At 46.0% G+C, this 22,790-nt stretch overlaps 1 protein-coding gene across 1 annotated transcript in view; it reads right to left on the bottom strand.

Annotated features, from left to right (window-relative positions):
• The window catches only part of LOC120910635, a gene marked incomplete at its 3' end in the record, with an annotated part of 108,785 nt that overhangs the window by 6,394 nt on the left and 79,601 nt on the right, over positions 1 to 22,790 (bottom strand). Inside the window, 3 exon segments of the mRNA XM_040322389.1 lie at positions 4,355 to 4,973; positions 4,976 to 5,169; positions 17,281 to 18,789. Coding sequence (XP_040178323.1) covers positions 4,355 to 4,973; positions 4,976 to 5,169; positions 17,281 to 18,789 — 2,322 coding nt within the window.

Here is a 22,790-nt window from a genome sequence, read left to right as displayed (position 1 = left end):
ATAATATTTCTGGTTTAATTATCTTATGTTACATAGTAGGTGAGGTTGAAAAAAGACACAAGTCCATCCTATGTGTGTGATTATATGTCAGTATTACATTGTATTTCCCTGTATGTTGTGGTCGTTCAGGTGCTTATCTAATAGTTTTTTAATACTATCGATGCCCCCCGCTGGAACCACCGCCTTCCACAAATTTTTTTTATCCCTATTGTGGGGTCACCAATACGGTATTTGTACATTGAAATCATCTCCCCTCTTATGCGTCTATTCTCCAGAGACAAAGGGCCAGATTCAAGTAGGAGAGCGCATCTTTGTGCGGGCGTAACGTATCCTATTTACGTTACGCCTCCGCAACTTTGACAGGCAAGTGCTGTATTCACAAAGCAAAGTTGCGGCGGCGTAGCGTAAATAGGGCGGCGTAAGCCCGCCTAATTCAAATGTGGAAGATGTGGGCGTGTGTTGTGTAAATTTATTGTGACCCCACGTAAATGACGCTTTTTACGAACGGCGCATGCGCCGTCCGTAAAGTTACCCAGTGCGCATGCTACAAATTACGCTGCAAATAGTCATTGCTTTAGACGTGAACGTAAATGACGCCCAGCCCTATTCGCGAACGACTTACGCGAAAAATTTGACGCTGTTCCGACGTCCATACCTAACATTGGTACGCCTCATAGAGCAGGGGTAACTTTACGCCGGAAAAAGCCTAAGGTAAACGGCGTATCTGTACTGCGTCGGCCGGGCGTACGTTCGTGAATAGGCGTATCTAGCTGATTTACATATTTCTAGGCGTAAATCAGCGTACACGCCCCTAGCGGCCAGCGTAAATATGCAGTTAAGATACGACGGCGTAGGAGACTTACGCTGGTCGTATCTTAGAGAAATGTTGGCGTATCTGATTCTTTGAATCAGGCGCCAAGATACTACGCCTCAGACTCAGAGATACGACGGCGTATCTGGAGATACGCCGTCGTATCTCCTACGTGAATCCGGGCCAATAAGTTCAGTGCTCACAACCTTTCCTCATAACTAATATCCTCCAGAACCTTTATTAGCTTTGTTGCCCTTCTTTGTACTCTCTCCATTTCCACTACATCCTTCCTGAGGACTGGTACTCAGAACTGGACAGCATACTCCAGGTGCGGCCGGACCAGAGTCTTGTAGAGCGGGAGAATTATCATTTTATCTCTGGAGATGATCCCCTTTTTAATGCCAATATTCTGTTTTCTTTGTTAGCAGCAGCTTGGCATTACATACCATTGCTGAGCCTATCATCTACTAGGACCCCCTGGTCCCTTTCCATCCTAGGTTCCCCCAGAGGTTCTCCCCCCAGTGTATAGATTGCATTCATATTTTTGACACCCAAATGCATCATTTTACATTTTTCCACATTGAACCTTAATTGCCATGTAGTTCTCCACCCCATTAATTTGTTCAGATCTTCTTGCAAGGTTTCCACGTCCTGCAGAGAAGTTATTGCCCTGCTTAGCTTAGTATCGTCCGCAAATACAGAGATTGAGCTGCTTACCCCTCCTCCAGGTCATCTATAATCAAATTAAATAGGATTGGTCCCAGCACAGAACCCTGGGGGACCCCACTACCCACCCCTGACCATTCTGAGTACTCCCCATTTATCACCACCCTCTGAACTCGCCCTTGTAGCCAGTTTTCAATCCATGTACTGGACCTATTGTCTATGCCAACGGATCTTACTTTGTATAGTAAACGTTTATGGGAAACTGTGTCAAATGCTTTTGCAAAATCCAGATACACCACATCTACGGACCTTCCTTTATCTAGATACACCACGTCTACGGGACTTCCTTTATCTAGATACACCACGTCTACGGGACTTCCTTTATCTAGATACACCACGTCTACTGGCCTTCCTTTATCTAGATACACCACGTCTACAAGCCTTCCTTTATCCAGATACACCACATCTACGGACCTTCCTTTATCTAGATACACCACATCTACGAGCCTTCCTTTATCTAGATACACCACGTCTACAGGCTTTCCTTTATCTAGATACACCACATCTACAGGCCTTCCTTTATCTAGATACACCACGTCTACGGGCCTTCCTTTATCTAGATACACCACATCTACAGACCTTCCTTTATCCAGATACACCACATCTACAGGCCTTCCTTTATCTAGATACACCACATCTACGGGCCTTCCTTTATCTAGATACACCACATCTACAGACCTTCCTTTATCCAGATACACCACATCTACAGGCCTTCCTTTATCCAGATACACCACGTCTTTGGGCCTTCCTTTATCTAGATACACCACGTCTACGGGCCTTCCTTTATCCAGATACACCACATCTACGGGCGTTCCTTTATCTAGATACACCACGTCTATGGGCTTTCCTTTATCCAGATACACCACATCTACAGACCTTCCTTTATCCAGATACACCACATCTACAGGCCTTCCTTTATCTAGATACACCACGTCTACAGGCCTTCCTTTATCTAGATACACCACGTCTACAGGCCTTCCTTTATCTAGATGGCAACTCACCTCCTCATAGAAGGTTAATAGATTGGTTTGGCAAGAACGATTCTTCATGAATCCATGCTGATTACTGCTAATGATACCGTTCTTTTTACTACAATCTTGTATATAGTCCCTTATCATCTCCCCCAATAGCTTACATACTATTGATGTTAGGCTGACTGGTCTGTAACTCCCAGGGATGCATTTTGGGCCCTTTTTGAATATTGGAGCTACATTGGCCTTTCTCCAATTAGCTGGTACCATTCCAGTCAGTAGACTGTCGGTAAAAATTAGGAACAATGGTCTGGCAATTACCTGACTGAGTTCCCTAAATACCCTCGGATGTAAGCCCTCTGGTCCTAGTGATTTATTAATGTTAAGTTTCACAAGTCTAATTTCTAATTCTGTGCTCTGTTAACCATGGAGGTGCTTCCTGTGATGTGTCATGAGGATAAACACTGCAGTTTTGGTTACTGAAGCCCCCAGAGTCGCTTGTGAAGACTGAGGAGAAGAATAAATTCAATACCTTGGCCATCTCCCCATCCTTTGTAACCAGATGTCCTTCATCATTCTTTATGGGGCCAATATGGTCTGGCCTCCATTTTTTACTGTTACATACTTAGAGAATTCCTTGGGATTTTTTTTGCTCTCCTCCGCTATGTGTCCTTAATGGTCTATCTTAGCCGCCCTAATTGCACCCTTAGGCCCCATACACACGAGAGGATTTATCCGTGGATACGGTCCAGCGGACCGTATCCGCGGATAAATCCTCTCGAGGATTTGCGCGGATTTCCATCCGATGGAGTGTACTCACCATCGAATCGAAATCCGCGCCGAAATCCTCTGGCGATGACGTGTCACGCCGTCGCTGCGACGTGCGCGACGCTGTCATATAAGGAATTCCGCACATGCGTCGAATCATTACGCCGCATGCGGGGATCCCTTCGGACGGATGGATCCGGTGAGTCTGTACAGACCAGCGGATCCATCCGTTGGGATGGATTCCAGCGGATAGATTTGATAGCATGTCATCAAATATTTATCCGCTGGAAATCCATCCCAGGGGATAAATATCCGCGGAAACAGATCCGCTGGAGTGTACACACCATAGCATCTATCCGCTGAAACCCATTCGCTGGGATTTTTCAGCGGATGGATTCTATCGTGTGTATGGGGCCTTACATTTCTTGTTCCATTCTTTACATCCTTTAATGTGATGCGCATTCGCCCAGCTGTGCCAAATTCTGGGCGTATTTTCATTAACACAGCAATTTCCTATGACCGTCATCTCAATTATGGGGCAATAATGCGGTATTAATACTGCAGTGCCACATTATTGTCACTAGATGAAGCCGATGATCATAGGAAATCACTGAAATAAAATATGACCAATACTGGTCATGGCTGGGGGGATGCGCGTCACATTCATCCAACAAAGTTTATAGAAACAGACCTGTAAGTGTTTGTGAAATCTTCCCCCACAAAATGTCCTCAGCCAATGAGAGGGAATGACTCCATTTTTATTTTACACGGCCTAGAGGACCACCTTTTAAGTGGTGGGGTTAACGCGTTTGGTCCTGGAAGACGACTTGAGAAAACCGACGTCTTGCAAGAGTTTACACCACAAAATGTACTCAGCCAATGAGAGGTAATGGCTCCATTTTTATTTTTCTCCTGCTATCAATGGCCAACACGGTACAACACTTCATCCATGTCTTTGGTGATCTCTGATCTCCTTATGAACTGTTTCTTACATGATGAAGATCAGTCATGGAGTACATCTGAGGTTTAGATCAGGGTGTGCTTCTTCCCTACAAGTGACTTTTTCCTTGTGTGAGATCTCTGATGTGTGTTAAGATTGGACTTCACTGAAAAACATTTCCCACACTCAGGACAGCAATACGGCTTCTCACCCGTGTGCAATCTCCGATGTATGGAAAGATTGGACTTCTGCGAAAAACATTTCCCGCAGTCAGGACAGGAATACGGTTTCTCCCCCGTGTGCAATCTCTGATGTTTGGAAAGATGGGACTTCTCTGAAAAACATTTCCCGCACTCAGGACAGGAATACAGCTTCTCCCCCGTGTGCAATCTCTGATGTTTGGAAACAGAAGACTTCTCTGAAAAACATTTCCCGCACACAGGGCAGGAATATGGCTTCTCCCCTGTGTGCAATCTCTGATGTTTTGAAAGATTGGACTTCTGTGAAAAACATTTCCCGCACTCAGGACAGGAATACGGCTTCTCCCCCATGTGCAATCTCTGATGTGAGGAAAGAGTAGACTTCTCTGAAAAACATTTCCCACACTCAGGACATGAATAGGGTTTCTCCCCCGTGTGCAATTTCTGATGACGGGAAAGAGTGGACTTCTGTGAAAAACTTTTCCCGCACTCGGTACAAGAATACGGCTTTTCTCCTGTATGCAATTTCTGATGTTGGGAAAGATTGGACTTCTGTGGGAAACATTTCCCGCACTCAGAACAGGAATGCTCCCCCATGTGAGATCTCTGATGTCTGACAACCTCTGATTTTTCTCCAAAACATTTCCTACACTCAGTACAGGAAAACGGCTTCTCACCTGTGTGAGATCTCTGATGTCTGTTAAGTTGGGACTTCTGTGAAAAACCTTTCCCACACTCAGTACAGGAAAACGGCTTTACACCTGTGTGAGATCTCTGATGTCTGTTAAGATGGGACTTTTGTGAAAAACATTTCCCGCACTCAGAACAGGAAAATGACTTCTCCCATCTGTGACATTTCTGATTAGTGCAAAGACTGGATTGATGTGCAAAACATTTCCCACAATCAGGACAGGAATACGTCTTCTCTCGCGTGTGCAATTTCTTATGTCGGTAAAGACTGGAATAATCTGAAAAACATTTCCCACACTCGGGGCAGGAATATGGCTTCTCCCCTGTGTGAGTTCTTGTATGCACATTAAGTTTGGATTTCAAACGGAAACACTTCCCGCACTCAGGACAGGGAAATCTCTTATATGTTTGAAGGACGGCACTGTCCCGCACAGTCTGAGGCTCCTCAGGATAAGAGGAATACGATGGTCCGGCACCGTCCCGCAGAGTCTGAGGTTCCTCAGGATAAGAGGAATACAATGGTCCGGCACCGTCCCGCACAGTCTGAGGTTCCTCAGGATAAGAGGAATACGATGGTCCGGCACCGTCCCGCACAGTCTGAGGTTCCTCAGGATAAGAGGAATACGATGGTCCGGCACCGTCCCGCACAATCTGAGGTTCCTCAGGATAAGAGGAATACGATGGTCCGGCACCGTCCCGAACAGTCTGAGGTTCCTCAGGATAAGAGGAATACGATGGTCCGGCACCGTCCCGCACAGTCTGAGGTTCCTCAGGATAAGAGGAATACGATGGTCCGGCACCGTCCCGCATAGTCTGAGGTTCCTCAGGATAAGAGGAATACGATGGTCCGGCACCGTCCCGCACAGTCTGAGGTTCCTCAGGATAAGAGGAATACGACGGTCCGGCACCGTCCCGCACAGTCTGAGGTTCCTCAGGATAAGAGCAATACGATGGTCCGGCACCGTCCCGCACAGTCTGAGGTTCCTCAGGATAAGAGGAATACGATGGTCCATCTACACTGTGTGGTGTCGGATGGACATTTGAGGTAGTCGGGTTTTCTCCTGGACTATACTGTGTGATGTCCTCATCTTCTACTTTACAGTCTGGAGACAAAGTGAGACAATCCTCTGAGGTTTTCCTCATCTCCCGTCCATCTACTAAAATAGAAATACAAAGATTATTACTAGACATGAGCTGATTGGTTCCCCTAAACCAGGACTCCGCCCACATCGGGCAGCTTTGTCTCTGAGGATCTTACAATTCCCCCCTCAAGGTAACTAGTAAATTGCTCCTCTGATCTCCTACCAGATCATTTCTTTATTCATGGACCTTAGTCAGAGAGTGAGGAAACAACGAGAACTGTCTTTTATAGGAGTGACAGTGATGAGGGGATTATAGGACGAGGGTCCCCACCCTCTCTATCACTGAATGCCATCTTCCCAACACAAGAAGTCCTGCACTTCCTTATTTAGTCATGAATAACAGTGGGGCTGAGCCCCACCAGAGGTCAGAGAGTGAGAATGAGGGGAGAACAACCAAGATGAAGACTAGACTGATCCTGAAGACCACCATCATTGGGTCACTGACTCCTCCCCCTCATTATCACTTTCTGTTTAAGGTTCCAAGTTGGAGGATGTTATCACATTATTATCAACATGTAAAAGTCTGTGCTCCAATCACATCACCCGATATAAAATGTCCAGCTGGTAGGAAATGGGTGTAACAAAAGAGAATACATATTATGTGTATATATAGCAGAGGGTGGAGGGTGGAGAGAAGAAGTCAGGAGTATGTAATGTACAATATAAATTATACAGTATAATGGTCAGGAGGACTTATAATATTGGGGTTCAGTAAACAGTGGAAGCTGAAAAGATTACTGGAGACAAGTTGCAGAGATCCCACACCGCTGCCTCCCATCTCCTGAGACTGCACTCAGTGACTTGGGTCTGAGACTATACAGACATATCCCTCCACCCGGCACAGCCAGCAAATAACAGAGCAAGTAACCCGGGAGAATTGTTCTGTCAGAGATCTCACTAGACCCGGGCATGGGGCAGAAGACCCAAGGTACATACCCCAGGTGTCTAGGTCAAGCAAACCCTATGGTGAAAATCAACATTTTGCTGCCAGCTGAACCCCAGAATCTCCATAAATCCAGTCTAGAGACATAAATTGTGTCTGCAGCACAGAGAAGGAAGATTATCCGAGAGAAATACAGGAATACAGGACGGGGAACACAGCTCAGGAAAGTGACCAGGGGATTACAGGCTGATATCACCCAGTCCCCGGCCTACTCTGGACCAATCAGTGAGCAGTATGGGTGGAGGAATGGATTTAGTGTTAATGACCTACCTGTGCTGATCTCTGTAGGAGTGTCCTCCTCTATAAATGTCCCCGTTATTCCATCCTCCTCCATAGACTGCTGATCATCCCTCACATACGTCTCTTCTTCTTCTGATTTCACCTCAAATTCTATATCGATTGGATCTCCACTCTAAACCAAGAGAATGAGAGAGAATATCATCTGTAAGATATAAACTTACATACAAAATCCACACATCATCTCCACCAGTCCATGTTCTAGATGCTCCGCCCCACCGACCTTGTAACAGTGAGGGATGGTGTGACCTTCCTGTGTGGAATCCCGGGAATACAGAGGACGGGGACATCTCTCTGGTGGGTTCCTGGTATTAGGTGGCTCCATCATATCCTTGTGTCCTTCTGAAAACTCCTCCATCACTCCATACTCCTCATCCTCCTCTTTATACTCTTCTTTAATATCAATATTATCATCCCCGAGGTTTCCACTCTGAATATATAATAAAACATTCATTGTAACGAAATAGCTTTAGTATGAACCTTTCCCACCAATAATTGTTCCTCATCTACCTGATGATGGTGGGGGATGGTGTGACCTTCCTGTGTGGAATCCCGGGAATACAGAGGACGGGGACATCTCTCTGGTGGGTTCCCATTACTGGATCCATCTGTAGGAAACACACACACTGACTGAATACATTGTTTCTATGTGTTTATCAGATGATGGGGGATCTAGGTGGAGCCTCCGTACTGCTCTCTCCTTTACAATAAAGTCTCCTCTTACCCGGTGATGTGAGGGGCGGCTGATTCTCCATCATGACGTCCTTCCCGGCACCGCTCACCTCTCCTGTCAGCAGCTCGATGATCTCTCTGGTGACTTCTAGAATCTTCTTTGTATTTCTCTATTCTATCAGGGAGGGAGGTGGAGGCAATGTGATGGTCATATGATCTCCAGACTTCACAGGAGGAAAACTCTAGATCTGAACACAAATAGTAAAATCGAATGACATTCCCAGAATCCTCCTCACCTCACTGGTCAGGTCTCTTTATTTAAACCCCACTTCATGCTGAGGTTTCTGATATTATAGACTATGGAGGTCCAACAGCCCTACTTTGCATGTGAGGAGGCCAGGGGACGGCCCTCATCCTAAGAGTATTAGAAAAATAGAGTCGGATAGAGGGATATGAGGAAGAGAAGCTGTGAGGTCAGTGTGATGTAGGGATGAGCTTCGAGTTCGAGTCGAACCCTGGTAGCCGTAGTGTTTAAGGTGCTACCTTGGGGGAGCCACCCTTCCACAGGAAAGTAGTACATATTGTGTCTATACGTTTAAAAATAGACTTAGGTATTTTGCAAGGAGAATTGGCAAGGATATACAGAAGTCTCGGTAGGTAGATCATTTTGAGGACATTGGCCCTCCCCATGAGGTCCAGAGGCAGATCCATCCACTGCTTGGTCTGCTTCTGAAAGCAGGCCAATAGAGGCTCTATGTTGTTGGCGACATATGAAGATAAGGGGGTCTGCACCAAAACCCCAAGGTACCTAAAGGAGGATACCACTTGAAGCTTGGAATCCGGGTGAATCAGGTGAGGCTCAGCCACGTCTAGGAGGAAAAGACTTTTCCCAATTCACCCGGAAGCCAGAATAGTCTCCAAAGGTATTAATCTCCACCAACAGGGCCTGAAGTGATTCATTAGTATCAGCCAGATACACCAATATGTCATCCGCATAAAGCGAAATGCGTTCTCCCACCGCATCTTCAGTGTCACTTACAACATTACTTCCTCCTCTCCTCTTTCCCTCTCCATCGGAGTCCCCCAAGGTTCTGTTCTAGGACCTCTTATTCTCAATCTACACCTCCTCCATGGGTCAGCTTATAGCCTCCATGGCTTCTTATTCCATTTTTATGCTGATGACACACAAATCCCTGTTTCCACCCCTCAGCTCACTCCTCCAGTCTCCTCACGTATCTCTAATTTACGAACAGACATATCAGCCTGGATATCACACCAACTCAATCTATCCAAAACCGAGCTCATAATATTTCCTCCCCCACGTGCCCCGTCCCCCCCAAGCCAGCGTTCTAGGGGTAATCCTGGACTCTGAACTCTACTTTTGGGGCCTACATCCAATCACAGTCCAAAGCTTTCAACCTCCGCAACATCTCCAAAATACGCCCCTTCCTAACCAATGACACCACAAAGCTCCAATTCCACTCCCTGGTCATCTCACCTCAACTACTGCCACTCCCTCTTCCTTGGATTACCTTTACATAGGCTCCTCCCCCTTCAGTCCATCATGACTTCCGCTGCCAGACTCATCCACCTTACCAACCGTTCAGTGTCTGCTACTCCTCTCTACCAATTCCTCAATTGGTCTCTATTCGGTGCCCTCCACCCCTCTCTGCCAATCCCTCCACTGGTCTCCATTCTGTGTCCTCCACCCCTCTCTGCCAATCCTTCCACTGGCTTCAATTCAGTGCCCTCCACCCCTCTCTGCCAATCCCTCCACTGGTCTCCATTCTGTGTCCTCCACCCCTCTCTGCCAATCCTTCCACTGGCTTCAATTCAGTGTCCTCCACCCCTCTCTGCCTCCCTCCACTGGTCTCCACTCAGTGTCCTGCACCCCTCTCTACCAATCCACCCACTGGCATCCATTCAGTGTCCTCCACCCCTCTCTACCAATCCCTCCACTGGTCTCCATTCAGTGTCCTCCACCCCCCTCTACCAATCCCCCCACTGGCATCCATTTAGTGCCCTCCACCCCTCTCTGCCAATCCCTCCACTGGCTTCCATTCAGTGCCCTACACCACTCTCTGCCAATCCCTCCACTGGCTTCCATTTAGTGTCCTCCATCCCTCTCTGCTAATTCCTTCACTGGCTTCCCTTCAGTGTCCTCCACCCCTCTCTGCCAATCCCTCCACTGGTCTCCATTCAGTGTCCTCCACCCCTCTCCACCAATCCCTGCACTGGTCTCCATTCAGTGTCCTCCACCCCTCTCTGTCAATCCCTGCACTGGCCTCCATTCAGTGTCATCCACCCCTCTCTGCCAATCCCTCCACTGGTCTCCATTCATTGTCCTCCACCCCTCTCTGCAAATCCCTCCACTGGCCTCCATTCAGTGTTCTCCACCCCTCTCTGCCAATCCTTGACCTGGCTTCCGCTCACCCAACAAACTAAATTCAAAATAGTAGCAACAACATGCAAAGTCATCCACAACTCGGCCCCAAGCTACATCACTAACCTAGTCTCACAATACCAACCAAATCATTCTCTTCATACCTCCCAAGTCCTCCTGTTATCTAGTACCCGTGTTACCACCTCCCATTCTCATCTCCAGGACTTCTATTGGGCCTCTCCCATCCCCTGGAACTCCCTATCCCAATTTGTCTATCTCGTGCTCTGTCCACATTTAGCTAATCCCCGAAAACCCTTCACTTTAGAGAAACCTAACCTGCCCCCACCTAACAACTGGACCTCTATTTTCTTCATCGGCCCTTCCCCCACAGTTATTATTTTTTGTATCCTTTGACCTTCCCTCCTAGATTGTAAGCTCTAAGGAGCAGGGCCCTCTGATTCCTCCTGTATTATATTATATTGTAACTGTCCTGTCTGCCCTCATGTTGTGCAAACGGTTGGCACGATATAAATCCTGTATAATATTAATATATGTGTGTATTATCATCTGCTGGAGATAAAAGACGTCACAGTGACTATGGAGGAAGAGGACGGACATGACGGGGTTACTGGGTGTAAATAGAAAATAAGATCTTATTACCTCCTCTGCTGCCACTTCCAACAATGTCTTCTCTGTTATTCGTACCTCATGGAACTTCCTGTCTTTATCTAACATCACTTCCTGTCTTTACCTGACATCACTTCCTGTCTTCCATAAAACCTTCTTATCTGGGCAAGAAGTGAGACCACCACCTTGTGGAATTTAGAGGAACTGCAGCTCAGAAGTAGTTGAACACGGTGTTTCGTCAGATTACCGTGTTCACACAACGAGACGTTTCTCTGACCTGCAGTTCCTATGAGTTCCACAAGTTGGTGATCTCACTTCTTCCCAGACAAGAAGGCTTTATGGAAGACAGGGAGTGATGTCAGGTAAAGACAGGAAGTGATGTCAGGTAAAGACAGGAAGTGATGTCAGGTACAGACAGGAAGTTCCGGGTGAGAGGTGAGTCAGGAGGAAGTAGTGAGGAGACATTGTTGAAAGCTGCAGCAGAGGAGGTAATAAGATCTTATCTTCTATTTACACCCAGTAACCCCGTCATGCCCGTCCTCTTCCTCCATGTAACTCTTCCTCTGTAACTTCCGTTACAGAATGTGTAACAGAAGTGACGTTCCGTCGCCGCCATCTTGCTACACCTCACACTCCCCCATAGTAAAGATACACTGAGAAGGGGGAAAGAGGACATCTTGTTACACCCACCGAAGTGTTGCATCCTACACTTTTTTTGTAACAGTAAAGTGAGTTTATATAGTGAAATACAGTACTTAGAACTCCGTCTGACTGGTTGGATGTTGAATTTTAAAAGCAGCGATCTTCTGTGAGATTAGCAAACCTTTGCGATCAGCTGCTGCTTTTAGAATTCAACATTTAACCAGTCAAACGGAGTTCTAAGTACTGTATTTGACTATATAAACTCACTTTACTGTTAAAAATAAGTGTAAAATGCAAAACTCTGGTGGGTGTAACAAGATGTCCGCTTTTCCCTTCTCCGTGTATCCTTACTATGGAGAAGTGCCGGGTGTAGCAAGATGGCGGCGACGGAACGTCACATCCGTTACACATTCTGACGGGTCACCTAATCTGACGAAACAACGGCCTTGTGCGGTGTGTGTATGTACTGTATATCCTTATAGATGTGTAGTGCTCCCCCCACAGGAGCCACTGATGATAACTGGTTCTTTCCCAAACAGTACAGAGGCCCCCCAGTCACCCAAGTAACAGCCCAGTTACTCCGGCTCCTATAAACAGTCTCAGGGGTTTGTCTTTTTGTAATGAATTGCTTGTAGAACTCGGGGTTTGGGATACTCCAAAACTGCTAGCAACATTAACCACTAACCTACTGGGCACTTTTACCCCCTTCCCGCCCAGGCCAATTGTTAAGTTTCGGCACTGTTACACTTTGAATGACAATGTCATGTAACGCTGTACTCATATGACATTTTTATCACACAAATAGAGCTTTTTTTTTTGGTGGTATTTAATCACCACTGGGGTTTTATTTTTTGCTAAATAAATTTAAAATTTATAAAAAAAAAATGTTTTTCATAGTTTGTTATAACATTTTGCAAACAGGTCATTTTTCTGCATCACTGATGAGGCTGCACTGGTGGGCACTGATAGGCACCACTAATGAGCACTGTTAGGCGGCATTAAAGCGGAGTTCCACCCACAAATGGAACTTCTGCTTTTCGGAACCCTCCCCCCCTCCGGTGTCACATTTGGCACCTTTCAGGGGGAGGGGGAGCAGATACCTGTCTAATACAGGTATTTTGCTCCCACTTCCAGACATAGATATCCATGCCTTCCGCGGGTATCTACGCCACTTCCGGCACCAGACTTTCCACCCAAATCCAGGCAACCGGTAAGACTGTTCCAGGGGAGGTGGGTGGTAAGCATGGCAAGGAAATAGGGGGGAGGGTTTTTTGGTGCCAGGACTGAAGTTTGGCGTCCCAAACAAGGGAAGCTACTGCCTGTCAACAAACCCAACTCGGGAAACATCAGGTGTTTTCGTTGCCAAGAACTGGGACATGTTGCAGCAAACTGTCCATTGACTGATGAACCAATGCAGTGTGATCTGTCTATTAGAAGGCAGTATATGTTTTATGCTGTTTCATGCGCTGCAGCGCCAAATGTCGGGAAACATGACTGTTAATAATAAGCCTATTACGGCCTTTCTGGACTCTGGAAGTCTAGTGACTTTGGTTACAGCTGAGATGGTTGAAACTGTGAATTTTCATACTAAAAAAAGTTGCTGTGATCTGTGTACATGGGGATACCCGGGAGTATCCTATAGCCACTGTTTAAAACTGGCTTAAGTATGGTGACCCATCCGGTTGCCCCACTTGGTGCACAAGGCCATCTTTGGTAGGGACTTCCCTACGTTTTGGGAACTATGGCATCATCCCGACCCGGTCGCAGTACATGACTCAGTGGCAGAGCCAGAGCTCCCGACCACTACTGACCATGTGGGTTCAGGGGACTCCTCTCAGGGCTCCCCGAGTTTTCCTTTCTCAGTTACTGTATGGTGGGGTAGCTGGAGGAACCTGAGGAAGTCCCCACAACCAGTAGAGCTGGACAGCCGTCTGCTGACTCTGAGCCTACGTTGGAGTTTGCTGACCTTAATGTGCACAAGGAAAATGTTGGTACTGAGCAGAGAAAAGACCCTACCCTTGCCAGGGCCTGGGAAAATGTAATAGTGATTAATGATGTACCTCTCGAACCTGGGGACAGGCCCTGTTTTCCTTATTTCAGCAGCAATGAGGATTTACTGTATCGTGTATGTAAAACGAATGATGAAGTGGTTGAACAGTTGGTGGTCCCTAAGCCATACAGAAGGGTGGTGTTGGAACTTGCCCATGGGCACTTGCTAGGAGGCCATTTAGGGGTTGCCAGTTCGAGTTAATAACTTGCCATGCTCCTCTGAAATGGATGGGCCAAAAGAAGGACAATAATGCCGCGTACACACGATCGTTTTTCGGCATGAAAAAAACGTTGTTTTTAAAAACGTTGTTTTTAAAAACGTAATTTAAAATGATCGTGTGTGGGCTTCACATCGTTTTTTCGGCTTCAGAAAAACGACAAAAAAAAATTCGAACATGCTGCATTTTTTAACATCGTTTTAAAAAACTTCATTTTTCGGGTTGTAAAAAATGATCATGTGTGGGCAAAAACGACATGCGCGGGCATGCCCAGAAGCAAGTAATGAGACGGGAGCGCTCGTTCAGGTAAAACTCCCATTCATAATGGAGTAAGCACATTCATCACGCTGTAACAGCCAAAAAAGCTTGAATCGTCTTTTACTAACAAGGAATCAGCTAAAGCAGCCCAAAGGCGAATAAAACTTCCCCTTTAGAGTGCCGTTGTACGTGTTGTACGTCACCGCGCTTTTTTCATCATTTTTCTAAAACAATGGTGTGTGGGCAACGTCGTTTTTAATGATGAAGTTGGAAAAACATTGTTTTTTGGACATGCTGAAAAACGTTTTTTTTTTTCATGACGAAAAACGATCGTGTGTACGCGGCATAATAGACGGGTGAACCTGTGGTTTTTGGCTCTACAGGATTACTCCTTCACTGTAAAACACAAGTGTTCCAACCCTGGGGTTGAAACAGGGGGGTGGGGGTGTAGCAGAGCGTCCCAGAGAGAGCCTGGAAAAGTCCTGTTCGGAGTTTATACAACTCCCAGGCTCTTCTCTTATACGTTCAGGGATCTCTGATCCAGTCCGGGTCTTGGTCCTCTCTACCAGGGGAATTTAAGCTCACCGGAGCAGACAGCCTTTGCTCTCTCTGCCTGGGAAACACAGACAACACTGGTCTGTGAGAGCAAGAAGGTTGGCGAAAGCTGTTATGCCGCGTACGCACGACCGTTATTCATTTCATGTCATGCGATTCCTCTCAAGTTCCATTCGAATGGCGCCACCCTTTGGCCTGCATTTGCTGATCCTTGTGTTAATAAAGTTTGGTGAGAGACGATTCGCGCTTTTCATTCTTCGTGCTTTTCAGCGTGATGAATGTGCTATCTCCATTACGAACGCTATTTTTACCAGAACGAGCGCTTCCGTCTCATACTTGATTATGATGCCGGGTACACACGATCATTTTTCGGGTTGTAAAAAAACGTTTTAAAAAAAATGTCATTTAAAACGATCGTGTGTGGGCATCAGAGCATTTTTCGGGTTCTGAAAAACAGACAAATTTATTTTTCGAACATGCTCTCTTTTGTCACAACGTTTTAAACATTGTCGTTTTTCGGGTTGTAAAAAATTATCGTGTGTGGGCTTTAACGACGTGAAAAACCTGCGCATGCTCAGAAGCAAGTTATGAGGCGGGAGCGCTCGTTCTGGTAAAACTAGCGTTCATAATGGAGATGGCACATTCACGCTGTAACGGACAGAAAAGCGCAAATCGTCTTTTACTAACACAAAATCAGCTAAAGCAGCCCAAAGGGTGGCTTCATGGAACTTCCCCTTTATAGTGCCGTCGTACGTGTTGTACGTCACCGCGCTTTGCTAGAGCATTTTTTTTTTCACGATCGTGTGTAGGCAAGGCCGTTTTAATGATGAAAAGTTGAAAAAAAAAAATTTTCTAGAGCCTGAAAAACGTTGTTTTTTTACAACCCGTGAAGGCATACACACGAACGTTAAAAAGAACGACGTGAAAAACGATGAGAAGAAATAGAGCAGGTTCTAAAAAAAAACAAAAACGGGCATGCTATGGAGCGTACACACAACTGTTTTTCGCGACCAATCTAAAAAATGTCAGTTTTCTCGTCATGAAAAAACGGTCGTGTATACGCGACGTTAAGCATTTATGTGGAAACTGACAAGCGGTAGGCCTGTTCAGCCTGGTAGTTAGGGCCTGTGTATATCGTATAGTCAGTGCCGAGACACGGCTTGGTTTTTGGTTGGTGTTTTTTCTTATTTGTTGTTTTGGAACACTGTACAGCACCTGTAAATAGACTTTGTATATATCACCGATAAACACTGCACTGTTTTTCACTCATCCAATGTACTTGGTATCTGTGCCTGCTCGTCCCAGGAATTCTGGCCCCGATTCAATAAAAACAATAATTTCCTATAATCGTCGGCAACATCGAGTGGCCATAATTTCTTCTGAAAAACCTTAATCGTAAAAATAGCGAACTAACACAGTATGGCCACTAGATGGAGCCAATGACCATAGGAAATCACTGAAATAAAATATGACCAATACCGGTCACGGCTGGGGGGATGCGCGTCACATTTGTCCTGGAATTTTATTGATAGGCAACTCCTATCCTCATATTGATTGGCGGTTCCAAATAAATAACTACTGCAGGAGGGAACAGACACAGAAGATACGCTCCGCCTCTTCCCAAATAACTGTTGTGTTTTATTATGACACAATGGAAGGTTTTTATACACATGATTACGTAGCTATCACATTAATATTACAATTGTACTTTTATGGTAACAAGGGGCGTAACATAGGCGGGGCTAATTCTAATCAGGACTGGAAAGAATGCAAACATGGAATGAAAACTTTATTAGTGCCGTGTGCAATACATACAACATAGAATACAATTCTATACAGAACTTACACATTTCCTTTACACATTCATTCTACAAAGTTTATAGAAACAGACCTGGAAGTGTTTGTGAAATCTTCCCCCACAAAATGTCCTCAGCTAATGAGAGGGAATGACTCAATTTTTATTTTAAAAGGCCTAGAGGACCGCCTTTCAAGTGGTGGGGTTAACGCGTTTCGTCCTGGAAGACGACTTGAGAAAACAGACCTCTTGCAAGAGTTTCCACCACAAAATGTACTCAGCCAATGAGAGGGAATGACTCCATTTTTATTTTTCTCCTGCTATCAATGGCCAACACGGTACAACACTTCATCCATGTCTTTGGTGATCTCTGATCTCCTTATGAAGTGTTTCTTACATGATGAACATCAGCCATGGAGTATATCTGAGGTGTATATCAGGGTGTGCTTCTTCCCCACATGTCCAGCAACATTCACATACAAGACATTTCCCGCACTCACTAATACACCTCGAGGGTTGTGTGGGACCCCTGATGTACAGGAAGACAAGACTTCAGTGAGGAACATTTCCCTCACTCAGACCAGGAATACGGCTTCTCCCCCGTGTGAGATCTCTGATGTCTGGAAAGACTGGACTTCAATGTAAAACATTTCCCGCACTCAGGACAGCAATACGGCTTTTCCCTCATGTGCAATTTCTGATGTCCAGAAAGACTGAACTTCTTTGAAAAACATTTCCCGCACTCAGGACAGGAATATGGCTTCTTCCCCGTGTGAGATCTCTGATGTCTGGAAAGACTGGACTTCAATGTAAAACATTTCCCGCACTCAGGACAGGAATATGGCTTTTCCCCTGTGTGAGATCTCTGATGATAGGAAAGACTGCACTTTAATGTAAAAGATTTCCCGCACTCAGGACAGGAATATGGCTTTTCACCTGTGTGAGATCTCTGATGATAGGAAAGATTGGACTTCGATGTAAAACATTTCCCGCACTCAGGACAGCAATACGGCTTTTCCCCCATGTGCAATTTCTGATGTCCAGAAAGATTGGACTTCTTTGAGAAACATTTCCCGCACTCAGGACAGGAATACGGCTTTTCCCCTGTGTGAGATCTCTGATGATAGGAAAGTGCAGACTTCTTTGAAAAACATTTCCCGCACTCAGAACAGGAATACAGCTTTTCCCCTGTGTGCAATCTCTGATGATAGGAAAATTCAAACTTATCTGAAAAAGATTTCCCACACTCAGTACAGCAATACGGCTTTTCCCCCGTGTGAGATCTCTGATGTCTGGAAAGACTGGACTTGTCTGTGAAACATTTCCCGCACTCAAGACAGGAATGCGGCTTTTCCCCCGTGTGCAATCTCTGATGACAGGAAAGATAGGACTTCCGTGAAAAACATTTCCTGCACTCAGGACAGGAATACGGCTTTTCCCCCTTGTGCAATCTCTGATGACAGGAAAGATAGGACTTCCGTGAAAAACATTTCCCGCACTCAGGACAGGAATACGGCTTTTCCCCCTTGTGCAATCTCTGATGACAGAAATGATAGGACTTCCGTGAAAAACATTTCCCGCACTCAGGACAGGAATACGGCTTCTCCCCCGTGTGCAATCTCTGATGTATGGAAAGACTGGACTTCCTAGAAAAACATTTCCTGCACTCAAGACAGGAATACGGCTTCTCCCCCTTATGCAATCTCTGATGTGTGGTAAGACTGGACTTCCCTGAAAAACATTTCCCGCACTCAGGACAGGAATACGGCTTCTCCCCCTTATGCAATCTCTGATGTCTGGTAAGACTGGACTTATCTGAAAAACATTTCCCGCACTCAGGACAGGAATACGGCTTCTCCCCCGTGTGCAATCTCTGATGTGTGGCAAGAGTGGACTTCTGTGAAAAACATTTCCCGCACTCAGGGCAGGGATATGGCTTCTCCCCCGTGTGCACATTCTGATGATTGGAAAGATGGGACTTCTGTGAAAAACATTTCCCACACTCAGGACAGGAATACGGCTTCTCCCCCGTGTGAGTTCTTTTGTGGAGATTAAGTCTGGATTTTAAATGGAAACACTTCCCACACTCCGTACAGGAAAACCTTTTATCTGTTGGAAGGACAGCACCGTCCCGCACAGTCTGAGGTTCCTCAGGATAAGAGGAATACGATGATCCGGCACCGTCGCGCACAGTCTGAGGTTCCTCGGGATAAGAGGAATACGATGGTCCGGCACCGTCCCGCACAGTCTGAGGTTCCTCAGGATAAGAGGAATACGATGGTCCGGCACCGTCCCGCACAGTCTGAGGTTCCTCAGGATAAGAGGAATACGATGGTCTGGCACCGTCCCGCACAGTCTGAGGTTCCTCAGGATAAGAGGAATACGATGGTCCATCTACACTGTGTGGTGCCGGATGGACATTTGAGGTAGTCGGGTTTTCTCCTGGACTATACTGTGTGATGTCCTCATCTTCTACTTTACAGTCTGGAGACAAAGTGAGACAATCCTCTGAGGTTTTCCTCATCTCCCGTCCATCTACTAAAATAGAAAGAAACAGATTATTACTAGACATGAGCTGATTGGTTCCCACCCAGGGAATGCCTGAAGCAGCACAATCCCCGCCCCCTGTTTGTGATTGGAGAAATCATAAATCCCACCTCTTGTGTCCAATCACTGTGCTGCGATTTGTTACAGCACAAGCTGATTTTTGGGAAGGGGGGGTGTCCTTGAATGGCAGTTCGGAAATGTGGTTACCCTACCCACAAACCTTGCCCGGTGTTTGTGGGGGTCTGCGGGCGGGGGGACTTATCGTAATCTGGAAGCCTCCTTTAACAAGGGGGCCCCCAGATCCCGCCCCCCTTCCCCTATGTGAATGGGTATCGTGTACACTGTACCCCTACTCATTCACCAAATAAGTGTAAAAAAAGTAGAAATGTCAGGAGACCGTTTTGGACAATTCCTTTATTTAAAAAACAAAAAAAAAGTGTCTCGCGATGTAAATCCATCACCAGTCACGGCGTCCGACGGTCCCGAAAAATATAAAAAAAACGGGTCGTCTTTTTGCTTTGACATCTGATATATAGGCCACCCGGTGACGTAAATGGGTGACCCCTCCCCACTCTGAAGTCACAAATTACTCTGCCAGAGATCTTGCTAGACCCGGGCATGGGGCAGAAGACCCAAGGTACATACCCCAGGTGTCTAGGTCAAGCAAACCCTATGGTGAAAATCAACATTTTGCTGCCAGCTGACCCCCAGAATCTCCATAAATCCAGTCTAGAGACATAAATTGTGTCTGCAGCACAGAGAAGGAAGATTATCCGAGAGAAATACAGGAATACAGGACGGGGTACACAGCTCAGGAAAGTGACCAGGGGATTACAGGCTGATATCACCCAGTCCCCGCCCTACTCTGGACCAATCAGTGAGCAGTATGGGTGGAGGAATGGATTTAGTGTTAATGACCCACCTGTGCTGATCTCTGTAGGAGTGTCCTCCTCTATAAATGTCCCCGTTATTCCATCCTCCTCCATAGACTGCTGATCATCCCTCACATACGTCTCTTCTTCTGATTTCACCTCAAATTCTATATCGATTGGATCTCCACTCTAAACCAAGAGAATGAGAGAAAATATCATCTGTAAGATATAAGCTTTATTATTGTGACATCACATGAATAAATCCCCTTGTCTACTCAAGTTCATGTTCTAGATGTTCCAATCCACCAACCTTTAAATAGGGAGGGATGGTGTGACCTTCCTGTGTGGAATCCCGGGAATACAGAGGACGGAGACATCTCTCTGGGGGGTTCCTGGTATTAGGTGGCTCCATCATATCCTTGTGTCCTTCTGAAAACTCCTCCATCACTCCATACTCCTCATCCTCCTCTTTATACTCTTCTTTAATATCAATATTATCATCCCCGAGGTTTCCACTCTGAATATATAATAAAACATTCATTGTAATAAACATGTTTGTGTATAAATCATAACCACCAATAATTGTTCCTCGTCTACCTGATGATGGTGGGGGATGGTGTGTTCTTCCTCCATCACCCCATCCTCATCATCCTCCTCTTTTATCTCTTCTTTAACCTCAACTTTAGAATCTCTCGGGTTTCCACTCTGAATATAGAATAAAAATGACATCAATGGTAACAATGCAGATAATGACAGATCCTAATGATACTATCAGTGATTGTTCCTCATCTACCTGATGATGGTGGGGGATGGTGTGACCTTCCTGTGTGGAATCCCGGGAATACAGAGGACGGGGACATCTCTCTGGTGGGTTCCCATTACTGGATCCATCTGTAGGAAACACACACACTGACTGAATACATTGTTTCTATGTGTTTATCAGATGATGGGGGATCTAGGTGGAGCCTCCGTACTGCTCTCTCCTTTACGATAAAGTCTCCTCTTACCCGGTGATGTGAGGGGCGGCTGATTCTCCATCATGACGTCCTTCCCGGCACCGCTCACCTCTCCTGTCAGCAGCTCGATGATCTCTCTGGTGACTTCTAGGATCTTCTTTGTATTTCTCTATCCTATCAGGGAGGGAGGTGGAGGCAATGTGATGGTCATATGATCTCCAGACTTCACAGGAGGAAAACCCTAGATCGGAACACAAATAGTAAAATCAAATGACATTCCCAGAATCCTCCTCACCTCACTGGTCAGGTCTCTCTTTATTTAAACCCCACTTCATGCTGAGGTTTCTGATATTACATACAATGCAGGTCCAACAGCCCTACTTTGAAAGTGAGGAGGCCAGGGGCCGGCCAACATCCTAAGAGCATCAGAAAAAAAAGAGTCTGTTAGAGAAATATTAAGAGGAGGAGCTGTGAGGTCAGTGTGATGTCATAGGATTCTCTGACTCTGGTTGGAGGGAAATTGGGAGAAGGAGCTGTGGAGGGCACCCTATGAGGTTTTTGTTCACAGAATCATTTCTCCCGGGTGCGTCCCTCCTCTCCTAAACCAAAAGATTAACTTTTTCTTTGGGCTTTGCCAGGACACATCATATTCCTGTGATCTCTGTTTACTCCGGAGACTTTACTGATCACATTTTAGGATGAATAGCTGAGACTTGGATCATCATGGAAAAGTATTTCCGGACATTTACTACCAATCAAATGTTTCCCTTTTCCTTATTTTTTAAATATTTTGAAATAAAGATATACATATCCCAATAACCCCTAAATTAACCGCCCATCCCCCGCCACTAATAAAAGTACTATAATCCGTTTGTCAGGAGTGTGTTGTGCTCCTGCTCCTGATTTCAGCATCCTGGTTTTGGCGGTGATGCATTCTCTCTGTCTGTCTGTCCACCTGTAAGGTGATTGATGTGGTCAGGCTCTGGGTGGAGACCAAACTTGATTTAAGCCAGCCAAGCCTGCAGTCTCATGCTTGTAATATTGCATTTGTAACACCTGCTTCAAGCTCTCTGTTTGTCTGCCCTGCTCAACTATTTGGATCCCCTCGTTGATGACCTCGGATTGGATATTGGCTACTCTCTGAACTCTGCCTGCCTTCTGACTATGGATTTGGCCCTTTGGGTTTGACCAAGCATGGCTCTCTCCCCCTTCTTCTCACTCTGTACCGATCGGTACGGAGAGGGGAGAGATGAACTGGACATGACGCCGGCTTGTTTACAAGTGATCGCTCTGCCCCAGGAGGCGCGCTGGAGCAAGATTCTGGGAAGATGTCACAGTACGCCCCCCAGAGTTATCATTCGGCTATAGCGCGGTTGTTACCTGGTTAAGTGCTGTGATCTATCGGCCTCTTAAACAGGTATCAACCTTCCTTAAAGACTTGGAATAGGCCAGATTAGTAATTTGGATTAGTTGTTATGGTTGTATTTTCACTGCTATTACTACGGCTGACTCTTTTATCACCCGCAATCTATTGGCTATCACTTTCTCTGATCCCTCCCCCCAACACCTAGTTTAAAAGCCCCTCCAGCTTTGTGACCATCTAATTTCCCAATAGAGCTGTACTGTCCCCATTAAGGTGCAGCCCATCCTTACTAAAGAGCCGGAAACCGACTGAGAAGTCGGCCCAGTTCTCCAGGAACCCAAATCCCTCTTTCCTGCATAAAGTGG

The sequence above is a fragment of the Rana temporaria genome, chromosome 8 (assembly GCF_905171775.1).
Source record: "Rana temporaria chromosome 8, aRanTem1.1, whole genome shotgun sequence".
In the NCBI taxonomy this organism is placed as follows: Eukaryota; Metazoa; Chordata; class Amphibia; order Anura; family Ranidae; genus Rana; species Rana temporaria.
Note: the sequence above shows the minus strand (reverse complement) of the source record. Positions and strands in the feature narration are given on the sequence as shown.